Genomic DNA, 19112 nt, shown 5'->3' on the forward strand with positions numbered 1-19112 from the left:
AAAATATAGTGATTTAGTTACAGCTTTGGTGACTTCTATATTATTCATTGAATTGACCAGCTGCTTTGTATATGAAATTTAAATTTTAGTTCCCCAAACTACGTACCTTTGCAAGTTTTCAGCTTCAAATATTGAGTTGATAGTTCTTTCGACAAAACTACTTGCGGTAGTAATTAACCACTCTGTCATCTTCACTAGGAACTATCTAATTAGTCACGCATTAAGAATGAGAATATGAGGTAGAGCGCGCAGCGGCAATGAACTTAGACACGCCGTAGACACAAGCTTAAGGTGCAAATTGAGGAAATGTGGGTCGCACTGCAATAGGACAATAAGAGCGTAAGGGATCACTATGTGGAAGGCTGAGCCGAGCAACTACAAATTAAAGATGACGGCATTAATCTTGAAACAATTGTCGTCTGTCGGAGACAATTATATTTACATCTTCGATGTTGATGTTGTTCTTTTTATTTGTCTGGGCTTCTCGTCTCCCAACGCCTCTGAAGCTTAAATTATGGCAGAATTGGTGGGCCAAACTTTGATGACCTACAAAGGGATATACGTCAATATAATATTGATTGGTTCTATCAGCAGATCACACTCAAGTTAGAATTGAAATATAGTAAAAAAAAATTCATGGAAGTGTGAGAGAGAAAATAATAAATAACAAAGAGAGAGCATAACGGAGAATAGTTATCTCGTGCACGCGAAAAGAAAATTATACACTGATTATTTACCTCTATCAATCCTTATATAGTCGACGGAAGAGAATCTCCATATAGTATCTGACATTGTTGTATCGTTAGGGGTTAAGGACGATAACCATTAGATTGTATATTGACATTGTCAGGCTATTGACATGCAGATTGTTGGAGGTTGTCAGACTTTTAGAATTTGTCGGAGGTGAAATCTAGTTTCTAGGTTTCCTAAGTCTGAAATGGAAAATCACTAGATGAATATCGAATGTTTAAGAGAATAAACTCCGAATGACTCAAGCACTGTAGCTTTGCAAGTACTGTAGCATCTCGAATATTGTAGTTCCGTGGGACTGTAGCATCCCGAGTACCATAGTTTCACGTGCATTGTAACATCTTGAGTATTGTAGTTTTTTGAGTACCGTAGCATCTGTAGTATGAGTGAAAAGTTGTAAGAAAAAAGGTTGAATATTCGAGTGAGCAGATTGGCTAAGCGGGGAGTACTTAGGAAAGAAATCTAATTGGTTAGAAAGTGAGGTCAGATATTTGAAAATAACTTCAAATATCATCACATGTCCTTCTTTCAAGTCAGGAGCACAATCACAAATCCTATAGAAATATTGAGTTGAAGAGGACCAACTTAGGAACTTAGGAAGGATTTCTCGGAGGATGAAGGTAAAAGTCGAGGTGAAGAATGGGACAGCTTAGCTAGGATGATAAACGTAACGGACATGGACGACCAGCAAATATGAGTAATTTAAAAAATAAAATAAAATAAAATACACACCTTTATAATTATAAAAATATTTGGCGCCCTAAACTTGTGGGCCTTCAAAGTTTTAAGGTCGGAGACTTTCTCCGACAAGAGCTCAACAAAATTTTGTTAGCTAAGAAATGTCACCCAATTTTCTTATGCTCTCTCTCTCTCTCGCCGTCTCCCTGGAGCCTTCGCGGAATCCTACCGCCGAGCTCCTCCTCCGCCGCTCAGTTTACAGGCGAAACCCTAGCTCGAATCAGCAATGATCTGCGCGAGTAAGCTCCTCTCGCCCCTTTCTCCATCTGTAATCCGTATAGTTTCGGTTCCTTCGCTCTGACCACGCCTTCTTACCTCTTTTCCTTCTAGTACCCGGCGAAGTTCCGGAGGATCCGGTTGTTTCCAAGAAATCTGGGATTCTCTTCGAGCGGCGGTTGATCGAGCACCACATTGCAGTATGCTTTCCTCCCCTTTCTCCCCGTCTTTAGCTTTCATTTATGAAGGCCGAGTGGCTTGGTTAAAAAACTGCATATGCATAAATAACATGGCCTTCTGTGGCTATTAGCTTTCTATTATATGTAAATTTGTCATCTACATATGACTTCTCACGTTCGTTCGTTTTCTGTTGTGTTTTTTAAGAATCATGGAAAATGCCCCGTTACCAACGAGGAACTCAGCATGGACGACCTGGTGGCTGTGAAGACAAATAAGGTGCACTATCTTAATCCAATATTTCCATTAGTTATTGAGTGTGTGATTTAAACGTTTTTATGGCGCGAAGCAGAATAAATGCTTCGTATCCTTAGAATGTCATGATACAATGCTTGAACTGTTGCTCTGTAGAGTAAAATGCTAGTCTGAACACTTCAGATACTCATTCTGACCTGTCAAATAACTGAATCTACACTGGCGTACCTGTTTCTACAAGGCTCCATAATTGTGGCAAGTGCAGCATTAATTGGCTCCGAAACTTGGTTTGACAGGCATGAGATTATTCCATTGTTATCCAATGTTAATGTTTTGGGCACTTGCCAATTTCAATAGATTTTCAAAGAATAGATGTCTGTATCTTGAACACCTTTTTTTAATTTTAGACAGCAATAACTTTTTTGAAAATTAGTAAACAATATATATTGTTTTTTCTGTAAGACTAGAAGAGATACAATGATGATATAATGGCATTAATAGCATCTGTGTACATTACAATTACTTCCATTTTGTTAATTCTCAACTCCATGCGATGTTGATTTCATACCTATACGCTGACAGTCTTCTTGGGATGTTTCTTACCTTCTGGTAGTAGGGAAGCTAAGGCCCCTGCAGGCTGCCAGCATTCCTGGGCTTCTTGGGATGTTTCAGAATGTAAGTATTTTGAACTCAGTCTAGTACCTCTATTATCTGAATGCAATAAATGACATTTTCCATGAATTCTGTGTTGAATGAATTTTTTGAATCATCTGAGTTGCTTTTTAAATAATCTTAGTTGTTTTGATGTTCTTTCTAGTATATAGGAGGATGAGTTTCTTCTTTATGCGATGCAACCTTAATCTTTGCATGACTTGTAAGACAGATGGTGATAAAGGGTATTGGTGGAAAACATAAATAATTATCTTTTGAGAGTAATTTCACCTGTTAAATAGTGCCAGTTTGGAACTTGATCCTGCATACTTTTTAGCAATTAGTATAGATCTAACTGTGTTGCCTGATTATGTGCTTGTATCATTTAGTTGCAATGGCTTGTTCTTATCCTAATGTTGTAGAATAATCATTCTTTACACTTTACTGCCTATGCTATATATTGATCTTTAAAGAATTTAATGTTGTATGTTTTCTGATGAAGCAGGAATGGGATGCTTTGATGCTATCTAATTTTGCACTTGAGAATCAGTTACACACAGCTAGGCAAGAGTTGAGTCATGCCTTATATCAGGTATGAAAATTCATAGACAAGAAATATATTTTGGTTGCTCACCAGCTGCTTTATGCATCAGAATTTTTACTTTTGCCTTTTGTGCATTTGATTCATATTCCTTAGTGTTAGTGTACTTCTATATTTAATTTGGTCTTTTTCTTTTCTCATTAAAGTTTGTTGCAGGTAAGGATTAATGTTTCGAGAATACAAAAGTTTTAATTTTGTCTATGTAGTTTCCCAAGTGTCTGATTAAATTGAATGAAGCATGCCTAGTTTGCTAGGAAATTAATATATCATTTTAATCTTAAAAGTTTAGGCAATAAGTAGAAAAAGATGTTTGCAATTATGTACACATCAAACTTGGATGATGTCTAAAGTTTGCTCAGAGGATTGATTAACTGTATTTAGATGAGCATGATGCTAATAGTTACTTATTCTCATGCAACATTTTCTTGAGAACTTTGCTTGGAAAATTTTCATTCTTGTTTTGTTTGCACATATAAATAACCATTCATAGACTAGCTTCAATAAACAGCAGTATTCCTTGATCATATGTTGATGATACTAACTGGATGTGTCCAATTCCCTAAAAATAATCATGTTGATTTGGATCACTTGCACAATGGAATACAACTTTTATTATTTGGTTAAAGGAACTGGTCATAATGCTTCTCAGAGTTGTAGCCAATTTTGCAAGCTCTGCCTTAGGAGAAAAGCTTTTTAGAAAACCCAAGAAAGGGAGGCGCTCAATAATTTCCCTGTAGAAATTATGGCAAATAGAAATAAGTTGTATTGGAGTTTTTTTTTTTTTTTTTTTTTGTGAGATAGCCATTACATGAGTATATATGACTCTTGACATAACCTTAAACCTAAAATCCTAATATGGGACTAAATCCGCTACATCAAGAACCCTTTTAACACTCATGCCTCTTATCAATGTTAATTGTACTATGATTGGACTTGATTACTTGACATGGTTAAACCTGTGTAGCTTCTAGTTTTGAATGGTGTGTGCATTTTGACACAAACTTAAAGTTATAAAATTCCTATTCATTGTTTCTTTTCCTCTCTTAATGCTTTTTGTTCAATTAGCAGTTATTTTTCACATGAAGCGTATTCTGAAATGCTCAATTTAATTTGATTGCACTGGCCTTTCAGCTTTTTGATATTTGACATAGTGCACTTTCTAGGCTTAAGTGCTCTGGTGCATAATTGCTGTCCAAGTCATGTGGTGGATGTAATGTGGTGATGTGGGATCACTTTAAACTTCTTGCTGTAATTCTTATTGTCACTGCCAATACTGCATTGCCCCTTTGATTGTCTACTTTTGTTTGTTTTGCTCGACTAATCGTTTTGTTTGTCATCCTCAGCAAATTGGAGTTGTTTTCTTTTTCTTTTTTTCCATAGTTGGTTCATATCTGGTGATTGACAATTATTTGTTGGATGTACATGCTTGAATTTACCTTGGGTGCATAGTAGCTCTGCAGTATTCTCATTATAACATGACTACAGACATCAAATTCTCCATCTTTTTATTATGTATTGCATCCATCTATTCTTTCTTGTTTCTTATTTCACAACTAATTTATCTGTGTGGGGGAAATCCATTTGTCTAATTTCTGGATATCCAAATGGCTTAGTAGTCCATGTTTTCTCTTGAAACCTCCCATTGTCTTTCCCCGCGTCAATATATATAGCACTTGCTTAAATTGTCATTTTCATCGTAGCCATATTTTTCTCCAGTTTGTATTGCTTTATCACTCTGTAGGGCAGATAACTTGTTCTGTGCTAACTGCATTATGCTCCAGCATGATGCTGCATGCCGAGTTATTGCTAGACTGAAGAAGGAAAGAGATGAAGCGAGAATGCTTTTGTCTCAGAGTGAGAGGCAAATACAATCTGAATCTACTGATGCCGTTGTTGTCAGTAATGGGAAAAGAGGTTTTTGAAACTGCTAAATACAAGATCTGAAATTATACATTTATAACATTTCTTTACCGTTGACTATATTTACAGATACAGAGAATGAGATGGGTCCTGTTGCTAAGAGAATTCGCCCTGGTATTAATCCTAATATAATTGCAGAGCTTACTGAATGCAATGCTTTGCTTTCTGGACAAAGGAAAAAATGCCAGGTAATCCTGCTATGCTTCAGCACAATAAATTAGGCTATGGTCCTCCATGCAAAATTTGATGGTGAAAAGAAGCAACAATACCACCACCAACAAAGTTATAAATCCCAAATATCTTATGGTCTGATTTTGTGTTTTGAGGCAAGCATGTGTGCAATGAGCAAACATTCTTAAAGAGAAAAATATTAGTTTTAAACAAAGAGGAGTGCATATGCAGAATTTTGTGATTTCTATTTGGTTTGTCATGAGAATGCAACAGCAATATTTCAAGTTTGAGTATCTTGAAGTTATATCTTTCGTTTTTCTTATGCCTTAGATCCCTGCTACACTGGCTCCTGTTGACGCACTGGATGAATACACTCAGGTTGCTAGTCATCCACTTCACAAGTCTAACAAGCCAGGCATTCTTTCAATTGACAGTGATGCTTCAAAGGTAGGATATTTTTTGTGATTATTTATTCAAGGATGCTTATATTATGATTCTCTACATCATCTAAAAAATTCATTTAGCTGTAACTTGTGCGCCCAGTTTTAAGTATTAGAAGGTTGATGCTTCAAAGGTTGGCTACCTCTGTTATTAATTTATGTTTTTTTTGGTTGACCTATTTATATCTGTTGCATTTTCCTAATCTAACCTTATAACATCATCAAGTTGCATATCTGTGCAGCAATTGTTTGTATTCTTTTGTTAGTCCTGTCAATGCTCAATAATACTTACTAAACCATCTAATCTCTAACTATGTAACTGATGCACATTCAATATCAACCTTCAAAATAAACCTTGTTAGTTGTCTACTGTTGTACTAATCAAGTGGTAGTTACAACTAACAGGATGTAATTGCCACGGGTGGTATAGATGCAACTGGAGTTCTTTTCAATAGCACATCTGGCCAGGTTTTATCGACACTCACTGGTCATTCAAAGAAAGTATTTGCCTTTGCCTTGAGAACTTCTGTTATCTGTATCTATCATCATATCGTTCTTTCTTATGATCTTGTTGGGTCCTTTTTATCCCTTAATTAGGTTACCAGTGTCAAATTGGTGCCTGGTGAAGAACTTATTATAACTGGGTCAGGTGACAAGGTTAGTGGATGAATCCTTGTTTATTCTCTCTCAGGTTTTCTTTGAATTTTGATTCATTATCATGATCCTTGTTTATTGCTGGATGTAAATATCAATTGTTTTTTCATGCAAAACTAACATGAGAAGTTGTATACCTTATGTTTTTTGTACTCTCCAAACCAATGTGTCTTTTCTTCACTTTATATTAGTTCTGTTTATTTTGTCTGCCATAATCCTTTAACTTGTGTTTTTATTGCCGAAAGAGAATTTATAATTAACTTCAGTAAAACAAAACCTATTTTATGATTGGATCTTGCTTGAAAATGGCCAAACATTATTTTTTTAGATTATTATGGTTGGTTTAACATTAGATATTTGGATAATCTCATTCCTTGTTTTAGTAATAGAATAATTAAAACATAATACACTTTAGGATTGAAGTTTGATAGTAAGATTGACATTCAAATTTATACCACTAGTACCACAACCAGGATTTCAAAAGATGTTTCTTGTCAGCAAACAATTGCCATTGGACAATACAAATGTGATATGCGAGAGCATATGTCTGTATTAAAAAAATACAAAAAATAGTTATGTCGATAAAAAGTGACATAACATATGCTCGATAAAATATATTAATCAAATGGTTCTATTAATAATATAAGGAAATACATGCCAATTATACAATGTAAAACAAATACTATAACAAATGTAGAATAGGCCATATTTATTACTGTCATGATAAATATGTAGTGTATCACTTACAAATAAAACTTTAAATTAACACTTACAAGTTGCGTGCTACCATATGAAAAATTTAGTATTTGATAATCACTAATAATTATTCTTCAGTGGATAAAAGTAACCAAACAAAGTCCTTGTTCTAGATCATCAAATCAACCATGAAACCATATAAAAATTTCCTTTTCGCCCGTACATAGCTAGCGTAGGTACCTCCCTATGCATCTTGATTGCCTAAGGGACAATATATCAGATTATGCGATCTGTTCCCTTGTCTAAAATGTTTCTGCCTAGGCCATTTTTTAAACAATGATTACAACCATGAAGGATATTATTGATTTTCGCTAATTCTATTATGCCATGCAAGAAACTGTTTGTAGGACCTATCACTTTGTTTCAAATTTCAAAACATTTTTTTGGACTCAAATGAAACATGCATATAAAAAAATGGCAGCTCTATTGTAATTCCTGTTGGTTCATAAAATATTTGTTTTTCTGACCATTATATGGAGTTGTGTTTAGAAGAAGACTTTTCCTTTTCATTAGGAATATGCAACTACAAAGAATTCCAATAGCATCTTTCACAAATTGGTAGCATGTTCAGAACTTTGGAACATCATATGCAGTGTACAGAGCTAGGTCCATCTGGACACCTGCACCATTTTTTGTATTCATTGTTATATGCTTTACTTTATTGTATTCAAATTGTAGGGTCAATAGTAGCTTGCAGGAAACATGTTGAATTGTTTTCCTAAAATATAGGATAAAGAAAGATTTTTTTTTTTTTTTTGCAGAATTTTTTCTTATGAACATTGTGAAGTGGCTGATCAAGCAAATTGGCTGAAGTTTAATTTTGGTAACAAAAACACATCTTTCTCATTGTATTAGTTTATGATTCTGCAGACAGTACGCATTTGGCAAGGGACTGATGATGGAAAATATAATTGTCATCATGTACTGAGGGACCACACTGCTGAGGTAGCTTATGATTAAATTCTATGATTATTTTATAATTTTATATCACAGTGGGATAATTTGTTATGGCTAATCCAATAAATTTCAATTGTGAAATAGCTCCCCAGTATTTAGGTATTTAAGATTGTCTATTCTGTATCTTTTCTACATGTTTGCTTTAATTGGCAAAAGTTATTTATGCCAATTTTCAGTGATATGACAACTAACCTTTATTTACTACATTGTGGCTTGTGGTTTGCTTTCCTTGGAATGATTCAGGTGGATTAAAGAATATGTAGATCAGATGAAATGTGCCATACACCCAATTTGTTTATTGGACCATTTGCTCATGCCAGACACATAATTTTCTACATTTAGTTTACGTCACTGGAATCTTGGGTATCTAGTTTGAGATATTTTTAGTTCTTAGAAGCAGTTCTATGCTAAGCTTTAAGGTTAAAGATATCAATCACCTTTTGGTTGGGATCTAGTGTTATTAGTTTTATACATGTGGAAATTTGAAGTCCTTTCTACACACTGCTCATTTGCTCAATACTAAGATGTTATTTTACTTGCTATATCCTCGAGAGTTATACATGGTGGGTTGCTTTCTAATGTTGTGTGACATATTGTTTGCTATTTTTAGACAAAATGGCAAAACTTATTTCTATGTAACTTTTGTCACTACCATATGGGGTTAGCTACAACTTTCCTGTCTCACCATTAGTTCTACAAGAAAACATAATTAGTATGCTGTCATTTTCGCTAACTAGTTTGTCTTGTTCTCCACTCTTAACATTAATTAACTCTAGCATATTCCTTGTTCTGCACACTTATACATTGCTTAGCTCTTGAATATTCCTTGTTATCCACAGTTAACCTTAATTAGCTCTATAATATTAGTTAGTCAAGTGATTCAGGATTCGTGTCTCCTTCCTAACATTTTTAACTCCAAGTAGTGAATGTACCGGTGTGTATACTATCACAAAAAACTTAATTGCATGTGAATTTTAGTAATTTTTTTCTTTGATAAAAATTATTTCTACCATTTACTTGTTCTTTTTGTTTCTTATTTTTTTAGTCCCCTAACACTTCTAGCTCATAGGCATTGTTGGTCATACAACTAGCTATAACAAATCTCTTTTAACTGATGGCTACAGAACCACATGAACCTTATCATCTGTTTGTTGTAGAATAATTATTTTAGGATTTCAAACTATTGTATAATTTGTTTTTGCCAATCTAGCTTCAACTATCCCTTCATATTTTCTTTTAGTATTGCTAATGGTGCATGAGGATCACAGCAATTTGCTGCTTTTTACTTTAAAGGTCCAACATTCATTATTGTTAATATTTTCATCAATTTTTCCTTGTTGAACAATATGTTCAATTTATCATTTTTTTGTCCATCTAGGATAACTATTCCTTCAAACTTTATTTTGTTATTGCTAAAATGACAGTGCATTTCATCCACGTTGTTTTAAGTCTACTTGGCTGATGCTTTAGTTTCTACAATTAAGTTTGTCTTCTTAATTGAAGTCTTAAATTTGGTTTAGCTAAATTCTCATCAATTAATACAATATGATTTGAAAAGGATATAAAACCATACATATCTCTGATATTACTAGTAAGTTCATTGAACAAAAATAAGGACTTGGAGTTGCTAACTCTAATATGGATGTCACAAACTTGCAATATTACATTCACTTTCTTGGAAGCTTGTTTTTTAAAATTAATTTTATTAATGAGTCTATCAGCTGGAATCTACCTATAACATGAAACTAGTCTTTCCTAGATTTTTTTTATCCTGACCTTTATTGTCATTTTCATACTTCATCTCAATTTTGTTGTTGATATTTTCACACTGCCATAGGTACAAGCTGTTACACTACATGCTACTAATAAGTACTTTGTTACTGCTTCTATGGATAATACTTGGTGTTTCTATGACCTCTCTACAGGATCTTGCCTCACTCAGGTATTTCTTTCTCATAAACTTATTTTATGTTATTTTTAACTTGCATTATCCTTGTTGTCTCTAATAATTTCTTTTACCAACTCGCATTAGAGATATTATTCCTCTTGATCATAGAATAACAGAAAATGTACATATGCAGGTTGGTGAAGCTAGTCCAGAGGAAGGCTATACTTCAGCTTCCTTCCATCCTGATGGTCTTATTCTAGGAACTGGCACTACTGGAGCCCTTGTTAATATTTGGGATGTAAAATCTCAGGTACAGTTTGTACTGTGATAAATTATTGGACATGAAAATAGTTTGATTTTGTGTTCTTACCATTTGGCAAATAATTTTTGTGCAGTTAAATGTTGCAAAGTTTGATGGCCATATTGGATCAGTAACTGCAATGTGATTTTCTGAGAATGGTTATTTCCTCGCGGTATTGTTTCTTTTTGAAGATGCTTTAAACAGACAGATGTTCATAGTGCCTTGCAATGATGTATTTGTTACCTGACATTGATCAGACTGCTGCTATGGATGGCGTCAAGCTTTGGGATCATAGGAAGCTTAAGAACTTCAGATCCTTCACTCCATATGATTCAAATACTCCAACAAACTCTGGTATGCTGATACTATTTGTTACCTGAAACATTTCTAGTGTAGCTACTTACAGTTTATATGTTCTGTCATGATATGGTTCACAGGAAGACTTATCAGCTTTTTTAGCTCATATGCGAATGGTTTTTTCACTTCAAAATTCCACCATACTTTCACGAACTTATGTGATGAACTTGTTTATAGTAGTGATAGATGTCTCAGACTAATTTTTGTGTCGAATAAAATAATACCAAACTCAGTACTTGGTTTTTAACATAGAGATCTATAAGAATTTTATCTATTTATTTATTTTTGTCTTCTCAATGTACTAATTAAGAAATATCACTCTTATTGCAGTTGAGTTTGATTTCAGTGGATCTTATCTAGCTCTTGCTGGTTCTGATATTAGGTATGCACCATTTCTTCAGATTTGAGATCATCCAATCATGCTTTAAATTAGATTACATGGTGTCTTGACTTGTTCAATTTTTGATGGTTTATCTTACGAATTAATATCAGTCTCAGTTCGCATGTCGTTCTCAATCTTTTCCATAAATGCAATCTGCAGAGTTTACCAAGTCGCCAATGTGAAGCTGGAATGGAATCTTATCAAGACATTCCCTGATTTATCTGGAGCAGGTACCATTTGTTTTTCCCAAATGCACAATACCTGAGGTTAGGGATAATGGATAGGGTTACTGCGAAACTTTAGCCATCGTAATCATGCCCATCGTAGATATCTACTCCACTCATACCCGTCTTAATGTTAAGACTGGTATATGTACTCCAAATGGGTCAAGCAATCTGCCAATACCTGGCAAATGCGATTGGTGTATAAACGGGGCATATCTCATTGGTGTTTGACATATTTAATCTTAGTCCGAATCTAATTCCTTTATTGTAGGGCTAAAATATGCAATCCGCACACATTCTGTCTACGAACCCACCCTAAACACATTCTGTTTATAAATGAATTAACTCATTTATGATTTATTAGCGACTCATTTAATTAAATAGGTCATGTAACATAACCTGTATATAACTTAACCTGTTAAACAGGTTATAAATAACATCAAATTTACCCATTTAATAAATTCAAATAAACTTTAAATACAAATAATATAAAAACCTAAATAGGATGCATATAATTTGTGTATAATCATATGTTATAATTTATATAATTTATTATGTATTTATAACTCATTTATTAATAAATTATGTATTTATTAATTAAATGTTGATAAAAGGGTTTGATCATGTATATGATCTGGTTTGTTCTATTTATTCGGGCGTCATAAATGAGTGATCTGAATTTAGATTATTTTAAATTCAAACCTATAAAATTATGAGTCACGTTATGTAAATAGCTGTGTAATTATAAGTTACATTAGATTTATTTGGTTACCCTATGTGTGTCTTTGAATGATAATTGTATGCCTGGGGCAGAATTGAGTTGGCTATCAGGGCAATCGGTGAAGTCGAAAAAAATATCCTCTTCCATAATGATTAATTATAATTTCTCGATTTACCTTTTTATAGATGATTGTGGATCTGATCGTGTAGAGCTGTTAGGATGATGGATTTTATCTTTTGCTATAATTGAATGATAGCTGTATGGATTTTCATTGGTTTACTTGAAGTTTAATACCTGTGTAAATGTGTTAAGTGGCCACGGCTATCCCATTGGGAAACTACTCCCTTTGTGTGATTTTTAAAGGGGTTGTTCTACTAAACTCCAGGGAAAATCACCTCGGTAAAGTTTGGAGCTGATGCAAAATACATGGCAGTCGGTTCCATGGACCGTAATCTTAGGATATTTGGACTCCCACGGGATAGACCAGAGGAACCCAAATCCCCAGCTCATTGATGAACCCCAGCTCGGATCAGCTAATCTTGTCTTCACCTCACCTACAGCATTCGTGCTTGTCCCTAAATTAATGGAGCACATTCAAAATCGCTTGGGCCTACATACGATTTTGCCCGGTGCAGCCGATCATCCCAGAAAATTTTAATTCCCTGCGTGACATCGTAAGCAAAAGAAATTTGACTTGTGGATGTTATGTTTCTTCGATAATGTGTAAGGTCGTATTATTTGTTTTGAAGCTAATGTTATGATGAATCATAATTTATTGGTGAAAAATGCTTTGCCAAATGGAATGTGATCGCGTTTGTCACTGTTTTGATTTATAGAATGTTGTTGCTAGTAGAATTTAGCTGCCAGCATTGAGTGGTAAAAGAATAAATGAACTTTACTTTGAAGCAAACGTAATTTGATCTAAAATAAAGGCAGATAAGGCAGAAAGCTAATGCATTAATCTGGGGATTATAAAATGTAAATTGACAAAATAATATCAACGGTCAACTAGTGCTTGAAAGAGAAATGACATCAGTTAAACAGATTATAACAAACCTTTTTGAAATGAATAAAGAATACATCAGAAACAGTCCAATTGGCGCATCATCGTTGTCTGAAAGAATCAGTTACGTGAGCAAACGAGATGAATGAGCAAACCCCCACAACTGCATCAGCAATGTGGAAACGTTAGGAAAGGAAAATTTTTTTGAAAAGGTAAAATCACAAAATGATGCACGAACAAATAAACATATCTAATGAAGTACATAAATATCAAACTAGGGACCTAAGTAGACTTATACATCTATGAAAGGTAAGGCAGAAAAGCTCTCAGTAGTTTGTGGTACAATGCAGGACCTCCAAGGTATTTGGACCATCTCACTTGTACATACAAATGGAAGAAAACACCCATGACACCAGCAGCTAAGATTTAAAGATAGGAAGTGTTGATATCGATGACTACGTTATTATAGCTCAAAACACGAACTTAAACATTCAATATTTTAGAAACAAGCAACCATGGTAGACCACACCAACCTTTATAAGATTATACTAACTTCAAATTTCAGGCGGTTAGTGGAATCATCTGCTGAATAACATTGCCTCTCCAATTTGCCATTTCACCTTTTCCCTCATATTTTATTCTTCTCTCTTTACAGATGTACTCTTTGGATCAGCAATTATTTAATTCTTTCCAGTATGACTGTGTGTTGGAGTCTGGAATTTCATTCCATGTTCAGATAATTTGTTTACATAGTAACTATTAGCATCAAATTTACCTATTAAGTGCATGGCTAAGATGTTACAAATTTAAATTTTGGCTATCTTACTCCATAAGCAACTAACAGAAGCTAGATGCTTTTAATGCCAGAAGATCAGATCAAAGAACAAATTTACATATAAGAACGTGGATACTTCATATTGATTCACAAGGTTTTAATATCACCTCAACATTCTTCAGCTCAAATTCTGAAGTATGAGCCAAGCAAGAGTTCCCAAATGTTTCACAAGGGCCACTGGTTCCACGCAACCTCCTCAATGACAAAAAAGATATTGTTCCAGTTTTCAATAATGAGATGGTATAGAGCCAGAATAATTATTTGCAAGTAAGAAACTAGAAACAAATTTACTTACAGATCTTCCTCAAGGGATAAAGCATAGTTTCGACCCCCACCAAATGCCAGTTGATCATTCAGGCACAAGTAATAAAACCTATTTGCACCTATAAGCAATGACTCAGGGTGACTATAGTGAGATAACAAACAATGCCTGATAGAGTTGCTTCACTTCATTTTCACTAAATCTTATACATGATTTTTGCCATGTTATTTCAATATATTGTGCTAAGCACTTTGTGCAATTTAATTTCTAAAACGGAATTTGATCTGAACCATTTATCACGGTCAGACCACAATAGTAATCCATTTAAATAATGTGTACATAGAAACTCCTCAGACCATGATAGAATTAGTTATGTCTAAGGCTATAAATAAATGAATTATAACCCCATGATATAACATCTGAGATGTCAAAGTTTTAACTTGGCATCAAAGCCTGTCTCGTACCCACTCATCTTATCCCAGTGCCTCTCTAACCTACCCCATCTCATTCTACTTATGCCCCCTCCTAACACATGTGCAGCCCCCATTCTCTGTTGAACCACCCATCTGCCATCTCATCAGTTTCTGCTCCAACAGTCTGCACATGATTATCCCTGCCACATTCTTCCAGAGATGAAGTTTACGTTTATATCTGAAGCTCATGTTCGCAAGAGAACAGCCTGAGAATCTAGAGCCAATAAGGTAATCTTTGAGAAGCCACCAGAGGAGTTGACCGGGCATTTGAGGCCTTTCTGTATATCAAAGTTCACATTGATGAGAAACTGGTACTCCATCAATGATTTTTTATTATTCAATGTGATTGGCAAAATTTTACACAAACAAGGCAAATGCTTCCTTGCTTCGATTGTCATCACCGACCATCATTTAAAGTGGTTTTGATTGAATCCCCATGTTTTGATGGACAAACAAGAAACCAGACAGTTTGTCTTGCCTAATAAAGGAACTAAATCTAAAACTTCCATGCCCAAATTAAATAAATATTTGGGCCCCATAAAATTGCAAGCCCTGAGATAAAATTGGGTCCCATAAAGAAACTCAACCTCCACGTTCCAAGTAATAATTAGCAATTGATAGACATGTTAAAAGGCTTGCTATGAACCTATATAAGATTCTTGTTGACATGGGTACAATCAAAGAGAAAATTGCAAATGAACCCTAAAGTTACTTCTAAAACCAAAATTTCACCATGGTCTTCAGCTGATCCTCGAATGATGATTGCTTTATATGTACCTTGATGCACTATACACATGACAAAAGATATGCATAAATGTAAAACAATTACCAGTTGCTCTAAAGAACCTTGGCTCCCCATAAATTGTACTGAACACAAAGGTTTCGCCTGTGCCCTGCTCACCAACATCATGATAATTAAACACAAGCCACAACTAAAGCAGTGTAAGAATTCAAGTGCCAGAATTATGTATAGTGAGATGCAAGTAAATCAGAATAGTACTTGATACTTCCTTATAGATGTAGGCTTTAAAGGACTATTCAGAAGGCCACCAAAAATGGCACCTTGCATATCCCCAACAATCTAGCAAAGACAAGTACAAACACAAATGACAGAAAGGAATACTTAAGTGAGAGTTGGTTAACAGTTAAGGTGGTAAAACCAGAATAGACCAACAGCTGAGTGATAAACTCACTAATAGGCATGGACCCGGAAGGTCAGCACTCTTACGAAGGAGAGTTTGAAGTGATATCCCATGTTTCCATGTGCTGCCCTTCATTTGGAGAGAACAATAATATGTCACAACCAATGAGATTAGCATAGCCCATCTAGTCAAGAATAGATCTAAAATCTCACCTATACAAAAGAATCCACTGGCACCCTTTGACAATATTAGGCAAACATGACCCAAAAAATTGAAAAAGGTCAGCAGACATAAATGTAGACTTTTCAGTAAGATAAGAAAGATATTCATTAGGGTCATGTTGAGTGGACGCTTCAACAAACATGGAATAACGATCGATAGGTCTATTGGGGAACTGGTCCATGTCCTCTTTTGAACTCTCAGGAATTTTTATGCATTCACTTCTTGTTCCATTTTCCTCTCCTAAATTAGAAGGCATGTTTTTCCATGCCAAGGAATTTGCACCCCATTTTTTAGGTAGTGATTTTTGTGGTGAGGAACCTTCGCTATGAATATGAGCAGGTGATTTTGGCTCACTTGCGTCAGCATCACCACTGATTGAGTTCAAAGAAGACAAAAAGTTTGAGGAGAAAGACCGTTTAGCTTGAAATGAATAGTCTTGTGCAGATATTGCCTGCAAGAAAGGGAAATCAGTGACATACAAAATCAACAAGTATTTCATGCTACATAACCCCATAACCTTACCTTGCATGTCGATGTCGAGCACATAATAACAAAATATAGTATATAAAGCATTTCAGTACAGAAATATAGATTCTCAATTACTCTCACCTTAGATGGAATTTCACTAGTCAACATAAAAGAAACCACACCTGAACTTTGTAAATGCTATATAAGAGTAAAGTATCATCATGTAACACTCTTTGGCTATCAAAAGAATGCATTATTGTCGTCTTGTATTTTTTCAGTTCTTATTGTTATTTCTCAAGTGCAAATTAAAAACAAGGGACTGAACTTCCAGGTAAATTTTTTCTGTAGCACTTCAAAATTAATACTCTCCCCAGAAAGTACCCCATGCCAAAGATTGGCTGGCATTTCTTCTGTTGATTATATGAAAGGAAAGATGGAAAATATAGGAAGAAATCCTAACATGTTTAGACATACCCATACATCGTCTTATGGTTTCACCAGTAGATAACAATACACCTAAAATATGGAAAGATCACAACAGTAATAAAATATAGTCTCCATGGAAGGATAGTTTCATATAAGCGATTAAAGTACAAAGAAACATCTAGTTGTTCAAATGTAAAAGTTAAGAGAGGACCATTATGTTCAGAAATTTTTCATACATGCAAATTCAAGCAAATTCCAGAAGAAGTAAATCCATCGTTTTAGAGACACCTCCTGCTCCACTCTCATAAGAAGTTCCCTCTCTTAGCATATTGATTAGGACCAATTCCTCTAATGTCCCTTCATATCGTCAATCTAATATTCAACCCATCTAAAGCCCATCTACCCTTCTTGCCAATCCTATACAACCCTCACGATACCTTCGTCTCTAAAGCATGACTCCCTCTTCCCTCCCTTGTAAGAATCTCTCTTCGTCGCGTTATGTTATACAATGCTACATTAGTGATCAATCTTTATCCTAAGTTAGCAAATAATTAGACAATTACATTTTATTTCAGAATTGTATTATTGAAATACAGTCAGTCCACCATGGTTCAAGACGTCATAAAAATATTTTATAATGGATCTATTTTATTAGATTGATTAAACTTCATATCATGTTCTAAGAATTGACCATATGCAATGTTTACATCAATATTAACCAAGCAAGTTTGTCTCAAAAGAATTTCCTCTCTTTTACCTCCTCTCATCCCATTTGTTCACCCTACTAAGAGGATCAGTATTGTCTTTGTCTCTCAAAAGCATTTTCACTATGTATCCTCACCTGTGGTAATTCAACCTATACGTTCCTAGCACAAGTAGTTCTCATGACTTCGATGGTTCCTTAAATTTGTCGCACAATGCTTATTTGACTAAAAATTCCCAATTCTCAAACTCTCAGGGTGAGTTATTGATGGAATTTATTCTAAGTCTGCAATTCTCGGGATGAGTTATTGATGGAATTATTCTCAGTTCTCGAGTACTAGTACAACAACTATTCATCAAATGACTTTTCAGAACATTTGAAAAGTAAACAAAGTGCTCTACACACGTTAACCTTCTACAGCAATTTATCTAAATCCGTGCTAGTTCAGATACGGATGCACTGCGAAGAATTTATATCTCATTCGCAATCCCAATTTTTTCAGAAATTTCAAGAAACAAAATAGACTCAAAACAAACAAAGCCAGTCGCAGCAGCAAATTCATCATAGAAATTTGAAGCCTACGAAACAGATAAAAATCTAGGGCTACAAAAGTTGAGCTCTTCAAAGTTCAAACGTTGGAACAAATATCCAAAGCAAATGTACCATAAGCACCTAATACGAACAGATCTAAAAAAAGACAAAAAAACATACGGCAAATTAGGAGGAAAAGGGATCGATCGGCACTACCTCGTCCTCCACAGCGATGGGGGAGTAATCTCCGGAAGGAGTAGTAGGAGAAGAGGAGGAGTCGGCGAGGATCCGGGAGAGCCTCGCCGCCACCTTTTCCTTCCATGAGAGCATCGCCGGCAGGGGCAACTCCGAGGCGTCCCGTGATCGGAGTTCGACCGCAACCCTAGATCTAAAATCGACGAAGGACGTTGTCGCGAACGAGATGGTGGTACTCGTGTTGATCTGGCGTCCGGGAGTCCTCGAATGTTGCGATCGTTGACGGTATATAAAGGATGGCCAAGCCGTTCGAAACGGAAACGGAACGGAAACGGTGTAGGAAGAACAGCCGACACGGCACGGAACGACATTCCGAAATAACCCTGCATTAATATAACATTAACTAAGCATTTCGCCCAATTAATTTGAGAGGTAAACGATCTTTTTTTATTATTACGAATAAATTTAAAAGTATTATATTATTATTTTAAAAAATCTTTTAGTTATTTTAAAAATATGAATAAAACATATCTGCGTATTTTATATTTAAGAATATTAATGCAGTAATTTTGTCAAAATTTATCACGTCATAATATTTTATAATACATTTTAATTTATATGTTTTTTAAAAGTTATATTTTTTCTATTTTTAAATGATTAATGATTTCTAATTACCATACCGAGTTTGTCTAA

General features: G+C 34.8%; 1 protein-coding gene and 1 pseudogene across 1 annotated transcript; one reads left to right on the forward strand and one right to left on the reverse strand.

Annotated features, from left to right (window-relative positions):
* Positions 1 to 1687: 1687 nt before the first annotated feature.
* LOC141816692 (pre-mRNA-processing factor 19-like) lies at positions 1688 to 12789 on the forward strand (annotated as a pseudogene).
* Positions 12790 to 13096: 307 nt separating this feature from the next.
* Positions 13097 to 18672, reverse strand: LOC141816705 (uncharacterized). The gene is made up of 8 exons (XM_074704453.1): positions 18441 to 18672; positions 16087 to 16547; positions 15926 to 15998; positions 15733 to 15813; positions 15562 to 15625; positions 14293 to 14380; positions 14105 to 14189; positions 13097 to 13325 (listed from the first exon to the last, which is right to left on the reverse strand). Exons 1-8 carry the CDS (start codon positions 18552 to 18554, stop codon positions 13287 to 13289), a joined length of 1005 nt encoding a protein of 334 aa, XP_074560554.1. The 5' UTR covers positions 18555 to 18672; the 3' UTR covers positions 13097 to 13286.
* Positions 18673 to 19112: the final 440 nt, after the last annotated feature.

This window comes from Curcuma longa, unplaced genomic scaffold (genome assembly GCF_044706935.1).
Source record: "Curcuma longa cultivar G26 ecotype Majalengka, Jawa Barat unplaced genomic scaffold, ITB_CL_G26_1.1 contig_17752, whole genome shotgun sequence".
Lineage (NCBI taxonomy): Eukaryota > Viridiplantae > Streptophyta > Magnoliopsida > Zingiberales > Zingiberaceae > Curcuma > Curcuma longa.